At 49.4% G+C, this 13,636-nt stretch overlaps 1 protein-coding gene and 1 long non-coding RNA gene across 2 annotated transcripts; one reads left to right on the plus strand and one right to left on the minus strand.

Annotated features, from left to right (window-relative positions):
• Window positions 1-1,421: 1,421 nt before the first annotated feature.
• LOC113428951 (uncharacterized) lies at window positions 1,422-12,450 on the minus strand. Its single transcript, XM_087944037.1, has 2 exons — window positions 11,062-12,450; window positions 1,422-5,881 (listed from the first exon to the last, which is right to left on the minus strand). The coding sequence occupies exons 1-2, from the start codon at window positions 12,432-12,434 to the stop codon at window positions 3,934-3,936; spliced, it is 3,321 nt and encodes a 1,106-aa protein (XP_087800163.1). The 5' UTR covers window positions 12,435-12,450; the 3' UTR covers window positions 1,422-3,933.
• Window positions 6,521-8,782, plus strand: LOC148129447 (uncharacterized). The gene is made up of 3 exons (XR_015745417.1): window positions 6,521-6,775; window positions 7,466-7,589; window positions 8,388-8,782. It is a non-coding gene; the product is annotated as an uncharacterized LOC148129447 (long non-coding RNA).
• Window positions 12,451-13,636: the final 1,186 nt, after the last annotated feature.

Raw genomic sequence — 13,636 nt, forward strand, 5'->3', positions numbered from 1 at the left:
AGTGCAGACTTTGTAATACTTGGACAGCGTTGAGGGAATTATTTGTTTAGCAGAGTGATGGCGTTTGGGAAAAAACTCTCCTCGTGTCTAGTTGTTCTGGTGTGTAGGGCTCTAGCATCGTTTTGAGGATCGGAGTTGAAACAGTTTATGTCGGGGGTGTGAGGGGTCTTAACAAACTTAACATATTTCTCACTAAACAACATAAATTTTAGGCTCAATTGTGGTCATAAAGTTGAGGACAACCTGTAAAGGGAATCGTAAAACGGTTGTCAGATCCGTGTATCTGTCATTTCTTCAGTGGAAGAAGAAAAGTGGAGGGAGGCTGATAAAGAAATCCTTTCTTGATGTGACCTGAATATATTTAATCTTATATCGAATTTATATAACCCACACATGATACAAGGGAGGGAGAAAAGCCAGATGGCCAGAACCTATCACCTCTGAGAGGCACAGCCAGGAGATGAGAAGATCATAAAAATTCCAGTGAGATGTGTCCTGGGAATCTCTGGAAAAGTTTGTTCTAAAAAGGGGGTGGGGGGAAATTAGGTATGCCCTGGGAAACTGAAAAAGAGTTCCTTACAAAAGGGGTGGGGAGGAATTAACATACTGGCTTTTGGTTCTCTAAATACACATCGAGATAAGGGGAGGGGTTCTAAACTCCCTTATGTATCCCTGTATGCCTGAGGGACCTCAGACGCTGCTTTGAACTCCTACAGGAATTGTCTCATCTCAATAAAAGATTCCTTTTTGATACGTATTGATAGGTTTTCAGAAGTTCATTCTAGTTGAGTGAATGGGAAAAGTTCGGTAGCCTGACAACGGTGTTATTCTGATGTTTACTTCCACTTGAGTATCTGGGCTGAGAATACAGTATATTCTGAAGTTGACAGAGAAAGGTTGAGATGGCAATGAAAGGTGAGTGTTGACACCTGACTTATTGAACTGTAATTAGGTCTGGGATAAAGAGTCAAGCAGTTTCTTAAATCTTGATGAACCCTTCGATGGCATCATGAGGTATTTTAAAAAGCCCTGGTAGCAGAGTGGTTAAAATGTATTATTGCAGGCACACTGCCCACAGCTTGGAGTTTGAGCCTGATAGCACTCAAGGCTAATTCAGCTCTCCCTCCATTTGGGTATGGTAAAAAGAGAACCCAGGTCATTGGGGGCAATATGCAAATCATGCTTACTTTGTAATCCATCCAGAGGGCTGTTTATGGCCAACCATAAAGCTAGAGATGGCATCAAGACCATTAGCTAGGGATGGAGAGGAGTGGCTGAGTACACCCAGGAGTTTAGGCTTGCAGGTTCACTAACTGGCCACAAGACATCCTGGTTGGCTGCTTCCAAGGTGGGCTGAGTGATGTCAGGATCAATAACTTTTGTCAACAATTGCAAACTGACACTTCGCAACAGGGAAAATGAGTTTTTAGACATTTTATTAACAAAAAATCATGGATATAACAAACTGACATCATAGTGACTTGCAAAACATGTCATATGTTTGAACTTATGCCCACAGAACACTCAAACTACATATGTATCAAATGTAAATCTTATGAAGTACTAGAAGAAAAAGTATAGGGTCTAGAAGCAACTCTTATTTTGAAACTCGGCTAACAAAGCGAGAAATCCCAACCTAAACAAGAATATACCAACATTAAAGACAATAGAGAGCAAACAGCTTCTTTTAAAAAAATGACCCGATACCTGAACAAAAAGAAAACGGATACATCCAAATTGAACACAACATGTTTCTTTTAGAAGAAAACAGCAACCAAGAATAAAGCCCCTACTGCCTACCTTAGCCCATTCCAGTGAAGCCCCTCTGGAACTGAACACTGTGGCCATAGTCTCCTCCTGGAAGAAGATATGCAGACACCTATAAAAGAGCAGTCATCAATAGTTTTTAAAAAGGAGGCACAATCCAACATTCGGGGGAAAGGTGAATGTTGGTGATAGGAGATTCAATTTTTTGGGAAACAGAAACTATAGTCTGCAGACCAAACTGTCAGTCTAGGAAGGTATGTTGTCTTTCTGGAGCAAAAATCAAAGATGTAATTGAGAAAGTTACTAAAATATTCAACCCCACATATTACTACCCATGTCCTCCCCTACATATGAGGACGAAGAATGAATCTAAAGACAAGATTACGAACAGCTAGAGAAGAAAGTTAAAGAATTAGGAGCACAAGTGGTATTTTGAGTCTACTTCCAACAAAAAGCCAACATCTAATGAGAGAGCAAAAGATTTTAGAAACCAACCACTGGCTTAAAAACTGCTGTCCTCAAGAGAACTTGGGTGTGATGACCCAGGGTGGGATACAAAACAAACAGTCACAAAAAACAGGGGAAGCCCCTTTTATTCCTTCACTTTGCTTCCAAGCTCCGAACATCCTTGATGGAAGACAAAAAAAACTCCCATGCAGTTATGAGAAGGGAAAAAGCAACACAAACCAGGCAAGATAAGGGCTGGAGGATGTCCACAGATAACACACGAGAAGGACGCCAAACTCAGAGAGGAACCATAGAGATATTTCCACGCTTTGTTTCCAGTGTTCATCAGTACGCAGGTCCGTCCTCTTATTCAGTTGTCACAGCTGCAGCCCATGAAGGTCAAGGCCCTCTCCTCCCAAGTAGACCACATCTCTCCCTTATCCTCTCCTCCCTGCGTGCCCTAGGATGGAGAGGGGATGGGCCTGGGTCCTCCTCTGACTGCCCAGGTGGCCTTTGCCCTTCCTCAGCCCCCTTCACAACCTCCGGAGCCACACTTCCACTCCCTGTCGGCTGTTCCTCCTCTCCCTCGGGGTCAGTCTCCACCAGGGGCATGACATTGGGCTTCTTAGTCCATGGTCTGCATTATCTAGATGAAGCACTGCTGGCAAGGAATGAACCTCATAAGAACTGGAAAGAATATATTCCGCAAACAACTGGCTCATCTTATCAGAAGGGCTTTAAACTAAAATTGAGGGGGGGGGTCCAATCTTCAAGACCTATAGAACCTGATTCCAAGCAAAAAACCACTAGATAACCAAGGAGGTAGAGAGTAAAGAGAAAGAAGAAAAAAAGGAAAAACACAGTAAAGTAGAGAGGGATGGATGGAAAGGATGGAAACCCCAGATACAAAGTAGGAGATATAAAAAACATACCCAAGATCCATAAAGGACTCAAATGCCTATATACAAATGCTCAAAGTTTAGGGAACAAACAGAATGAACTTGAAAGTACATAGGACACAGTTGCTATTACGGAAACCTGGTGGGATGAAACTCAATATTGAATTGGATGGCTTGATTTGTAACTGCTTGACAAACTGTACTCAATGGGTTGTCCTTTATGGTAATACATCTACTTACTCTTTTGGGTCCCAAAATAAACACTAGGGCTTATTTTCATGGAAACACAATTTCTTGGTGATCAGTAGGGCTGGGCACCCCACCCACCTGCAAAAGCAATAGAGGTGCCAAGTGCGCACAGGAAGACAGTGTCTGAAAGCAGGCACAGCCTGTGCAGCACAGGTGAGTTGATTACCTGTGTAAGCAGCAGGCAGAAGCAGAGGTGGGAGGGAAGGCAGGTGGAGTCGGTGAGCAGGAGTGCCGGCCAGTGGTGGAAGGCTCATATTCCTGTGGCGACATCGGCCGCAGACAGAGGTAGAGGCGCAAGGAAAAGGCTGGTGATCCCAATGTGCCGCAAAGGCTGCAGGCAAGCTGACAGATACGAAGATGAGCCTCCTGCAGTTGGCTGCTGCCTCCAGCCTAATGGTTTTCACATGATCCAGCAAGTGCATCTACATCACCTGCCTCCCAGCATGCACCTCTGCCTCCGTCTGCTGCCAGTGTCGGCTTGCATGGGCTCGCTCCCTCCTCTACTGGCCATACCCCACCCTTCACTGGGTCTTATTTTTGGGTAGGGCTTATATTAGGTGCATGCTTAAAATCAGGCTGGGTTTATTTTTGAGGAAACGGTATATGATGTTTCTCCTGTGTGGACTCTTTGATGCCTATAAAGACTTCTGTTTGCAGAGAAACTCTTTCCACACTTTAAACACTTATATGGTTTGCCTCCTGAGTGGATTCTTTGATGGATGTAAAGGTTTCCTCTCCGATTGAAGCTCTTTCCACACTTCAGACATTTATGTAGTTTTTCTCCTGTGTGAACCATTTGATGTTTATACAGAGTTGCTCTAATATTAAAACACTTTCCACATTTCAGGCATTTATGTGGTTTTTCTCCTGTGTGAATCATTTGATGGTTATAAAAACTTACTCTCTGACTAAAGCTTTTTTCACACTCCAGGCATTTATATGGTTTTTCTCCAGTGTGGATCCATTGATGTTTGCGGAGCTTTCTACTCTCAGCAAAGCTCATTCCACACTCCAGGCATTTATACGGTTTTTCTCCTGTATGGATTCTTTGATGTGCATAAAGGTGTCCCTTCCGAGTAAAGCTTTTTCCACAATCTACACACTTATGCAGTTTCTCTCCTGAGTGGATTATTTGATGTCCATTAAGGATTCTCTTCTGACTGAAGCACTTTCCACACTCCGCACATTGAAACGGTTTCTCTCCTGAGTGGATCTTTTGATGTAGATAAAAGTTAGTCTTCTGATGAAACCTCTTTCCACACTGTAGGCATTTATACAGTTTTTCTCCTGAGTGGGTTCTTCTATGTCTATAAAGGCTGCTCCTCTGACAGAATCTCATTCCACACTCCAAGCATTTATATGGCTTCTCTCCCGAGTGGATCCTTTGATGTATATCAAGGTTGCTCCAATGACTGAAGCTCTTTCCACACTGCAGGCATTTATACTGTTTTTCTCCTGAGTGGGTTCTTCTATGTCTATAAAGGCTGCTCCTATCATTGAAGTTCTTTCCACATTCCAGGCATTTATTTGTTTTGTCTCCAGTCTGGATTGTTTGATGTCTGCAAGGGCTGCTCCCATCACTGAGGTTCTTTCCACACTCCAAGCATTTATTTGTTTTCTCTCCTGAGTGGATTCTTTGATGTCTACTAAAACTGCTTCTATGATTGAAGCTCATTCCACACTCCAGGCATTTATGAGGTTTCTCTCCTGAGTGGATTGTTAGATGGCTTTGAAGATGGTCTTTTCTTCTGAAGGATTTTTCACATTCTGGGCATTGATATTCCTTTTCTCCTGAGTGGATGCTTAGATGGATTTGGAGATGTCCATTTCTCTTGAAGGTTTTTTCACATTCCGGGCATTTGTATTTCTTTTCTCCCGAGTGGATTCTTAGGTGGTTTTCCAGTTTATCATTCTTTTTGAAGGATTTTTCACATTCTGGGCATTGAAATTTCTTTTCTCCCTCCTGGATCCTTTGGGGATTCCCCGGACTTCCAAAGGGTTCTCCCTCCTCTTGGCATTTATTCGGTTTCTCTTCCGAGTGGATTCTTAGATGTTTTTCAAGGTTTTGAATTGTTTTGAAGGATTTTTCGCATTCCCAGCATTCGTACGTCTTTTGCAAATGGATTCTTTTATGTCTATAGAAGCTGCTCATATGATTGAAGCTCTTTCCACACTCAACGCAAAAATGAGGTTTTTCTCCTGTGTGGATTCGTAGATGGTTTTCAAGATCATTCTTTGTTTTGAAGGATTTTTCACATTCCGGGCACTGATATTCCTTTTCCGCTGAGTGGATAGTTAGATGTCTGTAAAGGCTTTCTCTCACACTGAAGCTCTTCCCACATTCGAAGCATTTGTATGGTTTCTCTCCCGAATGGATTCTCTGATGCGTGTTAAGGCTTTCCCTCAGATTGAATCTCTTTCCACACTCCAGGCATTCGTACGGTTTCTCTCCGGAGTGGATCCTTTGATGTCTGGAGAGGTTTCCCAACTGACTGAAGCTCTTTCCACACTCCGGGCATGTAAAAGGTTTCTCTCCCGAGTGGGTCCTGAGATGGGTTTCAAGATAGTCAATTCTTTTGAAGGATTTTTCGCATTCCGGGCACTGATATCGCTTTCCTCCCTCCTGGATCCTCTGGGGGTTCCCGGGTCTTCCGAGGGACCCTCCGCCCTCCTGGCTTGTCTCGGGCTCTCCGTCCGTTTCCTTCTCCCCGCTTCGACCTCCAGGCGGCCTCCTTTCCCGGGGTCCTCCTGGGCTCATTCCTCCTGCAGCCCCGGGACCGCCCGGCCTTTCACCTCCGTCTCCCGGGGAAGCCGCGCCGAGAACGGGCAGGGCTGCTCCGCGGGGCCCGCTCCCCTCCTCCTCCCGGGCGGCGCCTCCTTCCTTCCCCCGCCGGGCTCCTCCGTCCTCCTGAGGGGGGGAAAGAGAGGCGGGTCACGACTGCGTCCCCTTTCCCTGAGAGGAAGCCCAGGCCGAAGCCTCCGCCTCTCACGGGCCTTCCGGGCAGGCTCGGCGAGGCGGACACGAGGCCTCCCTTCAAGCGTCCCCCGCCCCGCCCCGCCAGACCAGGTCCCGCCCTCCCCATCTTGCCCGCCTCCTCCTCCCTCCCTTCAGGGCCTCCCCCCTCCGGAGACTCTCCCGCAAGACTGCGAATCCCAGCATCCCCTGCGCCAAACCTGCATCATCCGGGCTCTTCCAAAGGCCGATTCAGTCGGCTCCGTCGTTACCCGGTTCGGTTTCCGGAAATTGGAGGCTGACCCTGTCTTTTTCGCTTTTCCGGGTTAGGAAGGCCGAAGCTCCGCCTCTTCCTCTGGAGGAGGGACCGCCCCAAGGAGTCCGCCAGCCAATCGCCGCCGTCCCCAGAGCGACCAATTGGCGTCCGCCCGCTTTCAACGAGCCAGAGGGCGCCTGCGCGGTGTGTGTGGGGTGGGGGGCTTGAGGGGGGTCACTGTGAATTTTGGAGTTCACTGTTCTGCCCCCCCCCGCATCCAGTCTGGCGGAGGTTGAGGGGTCGTTCTGGGGCTGCGGCTTTCCCCCTCCCTCGCCTCCCCCCTCCGGAGTCCCCTCCCCTAGGAGTCTTCCTCCTGGGGGGCTCCGACCAGGCCCCTCCGTGGCCTCCAGGCAGCGACCCCTCCCCAATCCAGCTCCCCTCGCCCCCCTTTCCCGCCTCCTCCTCCCCCAGGACCGCTTTGCATTTATGCAGGGGGGAGAACCCGCTCCAGGACCCCCCCCCTTTAATATGTGGACAACCCCCCCCCCCAGCCTCTGCTGACCCCTTGAGATCAAAGCTCCAGGAAGGCGAACCTTTCCCTCCGTTGCCCCTCTGGAGGTTGGGCCCCTTGCAGTTCCCCCCCCCCCTTCCCAGGAAGCGGGACCCGGGGCTACATGCCCCCCCCCTCCCGGCCTCGGGGAGGGGGCTGTTCCCATTTAATGCGGGGCCCCAAAGCCTGGAGGGGGTTCCTGGTCCTGCAGCTTCTCCTCGGCTGGGAGGTGGTCCTGAGGGAGCAACTCCGTCCGTTTTTAGCCTTATATGCCCCCCTCCCCCTTTTGCCAATCGCCACTTTGAAGGTTTGAAACCATTGTAATGTTCCTGTTGTTTTTGCAGCCAGAGGATGTCATGTGATGCTGGAGCTCAGTGAGGTTCTCGAAGTGTTTTTAGCTTCTGTTGGACGTTCCCTTGTCAGCTGACAGAACCATTGAGGCTGGAAAGGGACCTTGGAGGTCCTCTAGTCCAACCCCCTGCTCAAGCAGGAGGCCTTATCCCCAAGGCGCTGTTTCAAGAGGCGACTGGACTTCATTTTTCCTTTGAAGACTTTTCACTTCTCATCCAAGAAGCTTCTTCAGCTCTTCAGTATCAAAGAAGCTTCTTGTCCGATTCCTTTTGATACATTTTCAGAAGTTCATTCTAGTTGATGGAATGGAAGAAGTTCTGTAGTCTGACACTTCTAGGAGGAGGAGCGAAATGCCTTAAAAGGAAAACCCGAAAGTCCAGTTGCCTCTTGAAAAAGCGCCTTTGGGAGAACCCTGATCTGATAGATGAGGGAGAAACTCCAGAGACATTCAGGCCTGATACTATTCTAGACACCTGGGAACCTGCTGCGTTTGCTTGGAGGTTCTTTCTTGGCCTCTATGTTATTCTTTTGCTTTTATCAAAGTGTGTGCTTGTATAAATGTCATACATACATACATTCCCCACACACAGTTTCCTTAAGTCTACTTTATTGTCCTTCCACGTTGCACAACAAAACTAAATACCTTCTTCAGTGTACAATGGATGACTATGAAAATAAACACACATCCCTCACACTCCACACATTGAATTGAAAACCCCTGCTATTAATTTTGCACTATACAGAAGAATTCAGTATTGTTACTGTTTCTCTTTGATCTTTGGGGTGAGTCTCCCCTCCAACCGCCCCCCACATCCAGTCTGGTGGAGGTCGAAGGGCCCTTCTGGGAATACAGGTTTCCCCCTCCCTCCCCCATCTGGGGTCCTCCCTAGGCGAGGCAGGGGAGCATCCAGACAGGCGGAGCTGAAGGGGCTCCGCTTCCTCCTGGGGGGCTCCGGTCAGGTTCTTCCCTGCAACTCCTGACACACCCCCCCATCCAGCTCCCTCCCCCTTTCCCGCCTCCCCCCCAGGACTCCCCCTTAACATGTGGGCCCCTCGGCCTCTGACACCTCCAGTCCGAAGTGAGGAAGCTTCTGGGACGAGGAGCTAAACACCTCCAAGAAAGTCCAGCTGCCCCTTGAAGGAAAAGCGCCTTTGGGACAACCCTGACCGGAGAGACGAGGGAGCATCTCCGGAGACATCCAAGAGGCCTGATGGTATCCCAGACACCTGGGAGTATGCGGCCTTTGGAGGCTCTTTTTTGGCTTTTTATGTGATTTTTCTGCTCTTATTAAAGTGTGTGCTTGTATAAATGCAATACATACACACATTCCCCACACTTGAAATCATGTATTCTCCTTCAGATACGGTGTGTTTCATGTATCATCACGGGGTCAAAGGGCTGAGGCAAAGAGAGGTCCATCACAGCCAAAACCACATGATTGATGTTCTTGCATCGGGCACTAAGGAAGCGGCGACAAGAGGCTACAGTCTGCATCGTGACATTGCAGGAAGTTTCCTCCTTGGCTGCTGGGTTTTCCCTTGGGAGCAGCCTCACCCCAAGGTCTTCATGGAGCCTTTGAACCCACCTCAGCAAGAATCTTGGGACCCATCCACTGGTGACCCTGAACAAGTCTATGGGGCAACCCTCTCTGGACACAATAACGGTGTCGGGGAACAATGCGTCAAGAGAAGCCATGAAGCAACGGTCCTGTTCAAAGACTTGGCTGCCCTTTAGTTCCAGGACATAATGAGATTTTTGACAGGACGATGCAATAAGCCCTCATTCCCCCACCCTCCCAGGATTTTCCCCAGTTCCGTCTGTAACCCATTGGGTCCATCAGTCACTGGAGGAGGAGTGTTCCAATGGGTCCACCCTCCCTGCAGAGGGGGGAAGAATGGCGTCTCATAGGCGCCAAATCATGATCTGACTTTGACAACAGATAACAGATTCCCCGCCAGATCACATGGCCATTGATTTGATTAAGATCAAATCATGACTGCCATGATCACTTCGATTGCTTCTGAAGCCAGGGATGGCAAACGGAAGCCTCTCCGGACCATTAGCCTAGAGAACTCCACTGTCAACCCAGCTCAGGCAGGGAGGTTGCCATGCGGCAGGGAGGCTTGTAGCAACCAAACCATCCCAGCTTCAGAAAGAAGGGCTCCCAACCAGAAACTGGGCAGGAAAGCCCCTGAAAGCCAAAAGAGACTCTTGGATGACCACTGCCGCTTGAACTCAGGACTGGACTCAGGGGGCCGGAACACACCATCGGTGTTCCAAGTAAGGCTCTCACCTGGCTCTTGAGAGAAGACAGTGACAATTGAAGAATAGCATTCCCTCTGGCACTGAAAATTTCTTTTGTGCCTAGGCATATAATACAGCTTATGCAAGTGACTTTAGACAAACAAAGCAATACTTGGCCAAAAAGCCGCAGGTGGGGACTATGAAGCTGTTCCCACCCCACAGCCACCCGGCCAGCCCATGCTTTCCCCCTGCTCCAAAGGCCCTTGCACCTGCCAAGGAACGCCCAGCGGGGTCACAGGAGTGATCTGAAGGACCCAACAGCCATCTTTACTCTTGGAGCTGCCAAAGCCTTCCGGGTTCTCGAGATGGAAGTAGATCAGGGGAGCAACTCCACCACAGACAGGAAGGGGGCTGCAAAGGGCAGGAGTCCCAACAGCCCAGAGATGCTCAGCCCCACAGCTTTTCCTTGGAGTGCCACTCCTAGCCTGCCTTCCTGCCAAGGAGGTGGGGCACTGGTTCTCACCCAATTACAGCCTCACAACAACCTGCCCAGATAGTCTGGCCAAGATGCTCCAAAACTTGAGATGTCCTGGCCAGCCCCGTAAATTTTGATTCGATTCACACAACACTACTCTCTCCATAGGATCTAACACCCACATTCAGATGTCCTAAGAATAGAATAGAAAAAATAGAATTCTTTACTGGCCAAGTGCGATTGGACACACAAGGAATTTGTCTTTGGGGCATACGCTGTCCGTGTAAATAATACATTCATCAAGTACATAAAATACATTCATCTAGAGTCATAAGATACAACCCTCAGTGATAGTCATAGGATACTAAATAAGCAATCCAATCATACTAGGAAACAAAGTATAAATCGTGAACATATAGGTGTGGCAGTGTTGAAAAGAATATTATTTGGGGCTTTGCCTGTTGTCCAAGTCCAGCCTTCATTACTTCCAAGCTGGCCTACCAGGTCCCCCGTCTCTGGGCCAATCCTGGTTCCAGCTGAAACCCTTCCTGAAGGAGAATATGGAACCAGAAACTGCCCTCTCATAAAAATAGATTCTGGCCACAAAACAGAGACCAAGAATTGTTCCACACATTCCAGTCTATCACCATGATGAAAACACAGGCTGCTCCTGTGTCAGAATCTCTTTCCATGCTCAAAGCAGTTACGTGGGTTTCCAACTGTGTGTTTATTAGATGGTTTTCAATATGTCCATTTGTTATGAAGGATTTTTCACATTCAGGGCATTCTTATTTCTTCTCTCCTGAGTGGATTCTTTGATGTACGTAAAGGCTTTCCTTCCCTTGAAGCTCTTTCCTCACTGCAGCCATTTATGTGGTTTTTCTCCTGAATGATTTTTTTGATGTGAATCAAGGCTTCTCTTTGAAGAGAAAGCCTTGCCACAATCCAGGCATTGATATGGTTTGTCTCTTGAATGGATTCTCTCATGTCTGTAAAGGATCCCCTTCCGATTGAAGCTCTTTCCACACTCCAGACATTTATGTGGTTTTTCTCCTGTGTGAATCATTTCATGTCTACGCAGGTCTCTTCTCTCATTGAAACTTTTTCCACATTCGAGGCATTTATATGGTTTCTCTCCAGTATGGATTTTTTTATGATGATAGAGGCCTGAACCCTCAGTAAAGCACTTTCCACACTCCAGGCATTCGTATGGTTTTTCTCCGGAGTGAATTTTTCGATGTCTATAAAGGCGTGCAATCACATTGAAGCTCTTTCCACACTCCAGGCATTTAAATGGTTTCTCTCCTGTGTGGATCCTTTGATGTGTATAAAGGCTGCTGCTATGACTAAAGCTCTTTCCGCACTCCAGGCATTTATGAGGTTTTTCTCCTGAGTGGATCCTTTGATGTCTATAAAGGCTGCTGCTATGACTGAAGCTCATTCCACACTCAAAGCATTTATAAGGTTTTTCTCCTGTGTGGATTTTTAGATGGCTTTGAAGAAGGTCTTTTATTCTGAAGGATTTTTCACATTCTGGGCATTCATATTTCTTTTCTCCTGTGTGGATGCTTAGATGCTTTTGAAGAAGGTCATTTCTTTTGAAAGATTTTCCACACTCCAGGCATTTATGAAGCTTTTCCCCGGTGTGGATTCTTAGATGGCTATCATGACTGCTCCTATGATTGAAGTGCTTTCCACGCTTCAGGCATTTAAATGGTTGGTCTTTTGAGTGGGTCCTTAGATGCCTTTGAAGATGGTCACTTCTTTTGAAGGATTTCTCACATTCCGAGCATTTAAATGGTTTCTCTAATGAGTGGGTGGTTAGATGGTTTTCAAAACATCCATTTGTTTTGAAGGATTTTTCACATGCCGGGCACTGATATCTCTTTCCTTCCTCCTGGATCCTTCGGGGCTGCCGGGGTCTTCCAAGGGACCCCCCGCCTTCCAGGAACGTGTCCTTCCCGCATTGCCCTCCAGGAAGCCGCCTTTCCCGGAGTCTCACTAGCCTCATCTCTCCTGCAGCCCCGGGGACTCGGCAAGGCTGCTCCGCGGGGCCGGCTCTCGTCCTCCTGCTCTCGGGCAGCGCCTCCTTCCTTCCCCCGCCGGGCTCCTCCGTCCTCCCGAGGGAGAAAAAGACAGGCGGGTCACGGATGCGCCCCGGTCCCCGCAGGGGAGGACCAGGCCGAAGCCTCCGCCCCCTGCGGACCCAAAAGAGACCCACCCAGACTGCGCCTCCCAGCATTCCCTGCGCCCTACCTGCACTCGGCTGCGTGCGCAACCCTCGCCTCTCCGATTCCGTAAGTAAGGGCCAGAGCGGCCTTCCTCCCTTTCCGGCCAAGCTCCGCCTCTTCCTCCTGGCTCCTACCTACATCCGGGCTCTTCTATCGCCGATTTAGGAAGCTCGCTGGTTCCCCTTTTGTTTCCGGAACTTTTCTCCAGAAGCTCCTCCACTTTAGCGTGTAGGGACCGCCCCAAGGGGTCCTCCTGCCAATCGCCGCCCTCCCCAGAGCGGCCAATCGGCGTCCGCCTTCCTGCAGTGAGGCAGAGTGCGCCTGCGCTGTGCCGAGGGTTTCCCTGGTCCCGCGCGGAGTTGAGGTGGGGGGCTCCCTTTGATTTTGGGGTCCGGTCTTCTCCCCTCTTCCGCATCCGGTCTGGCGGAGCTCGAGGGGCCCTTCTGGGGCTGCGGCTTTCCCCCTCCCTCCTCTCCGGGGTCTCCCCTAGGCAGGGCGGGGGGGGGGCATCCAGGCAGGCGGAGCTGAAGGGGCTCCGCTTCCTCCTGGGGGGCTCCGGCCAGGCTCCTCCGTGGCCTCCAGGCAGCGAGCTCCCCCCCCCACATCCAGCTCCCTCGCCCCCCAGGACCCCTTTGCAGATCTGACGGGGGAATCGCGCCAGGACCCCCCCCCCTTCTTGAAATGTGGGCCCCTCGGCCTCTGACACCTCCAGTCGGAAGTGAGGAAGCTTCTGGGATGAGGAGCGAAACGCCTTCCAAAAAGTCCAGCTGCCCCTTGAAAGAAAAGCGCCTTGGGGACAAACAACCCTGGGAGAGGAGGGAGCGTCTCCAGGAGGCCTGATGGTATCCCAGACACCTTTGGGGGCTCTTTTTATGTGATTATATAGCTTATTATATACAGCTTATGCAAGTGACTTTAGGCAAACAAAACTATACATGGCCAGGAAGCCGCAGGTGGGGACTATGAAGCTATTCACCCTGCATCAGCCACCCGGCCACCCAAGTCCAAGGGCCCTTGCACCTGCCAAGGAATGCCCAGCGGGGTCACAGGAGTGATCTGAAGGACCCAACAGCCATCTTTACTCTTGGAGCTGCCAAAGCCTTCTGGGTTCTCGAGATGGAAGTAGATCAGGGGAGCAACTCCACCACAGACAGGAAGGGGGCTGCAAAGAGCAGGAGTCCAACAGCCCAGAGATGCTCAGCCCCACAGCTTT

This window comes from Notechis scutatus, chromosome 15 (genome assembly GCF_049901735.1).
Source record: "Notechis scutatus isolate UNSWTSFEM ecotype Mainland chromosome 15, rNotScu1.2, whole genome shotgun sequence".
NCBI lineage: Eukaryota > Metazoa > Chordata > Lepidosauria > Squamata > Elapidae > Notechis > Notechis scutatus.

What these genes read in the sequence shown, in the direction of transcription:
- LOC113428951 (XM_087944037.1), bottom strand. Translation starts at nt 12,434, where the DNA reads ATGCTGGGAGGCGCAGTCTGGGTGGGTCTCTTTTGGGTCCGCAGGGGG. An exon ending in TCAGGAGAAAAACCACATAA is followed by an intron (nt 5,882 to 11,061) that starts ATGGCTGCAGTG and finishes GAAACCTTTTAC; the next exon opens with ATGCCCGGAGTGTGGAAAGA.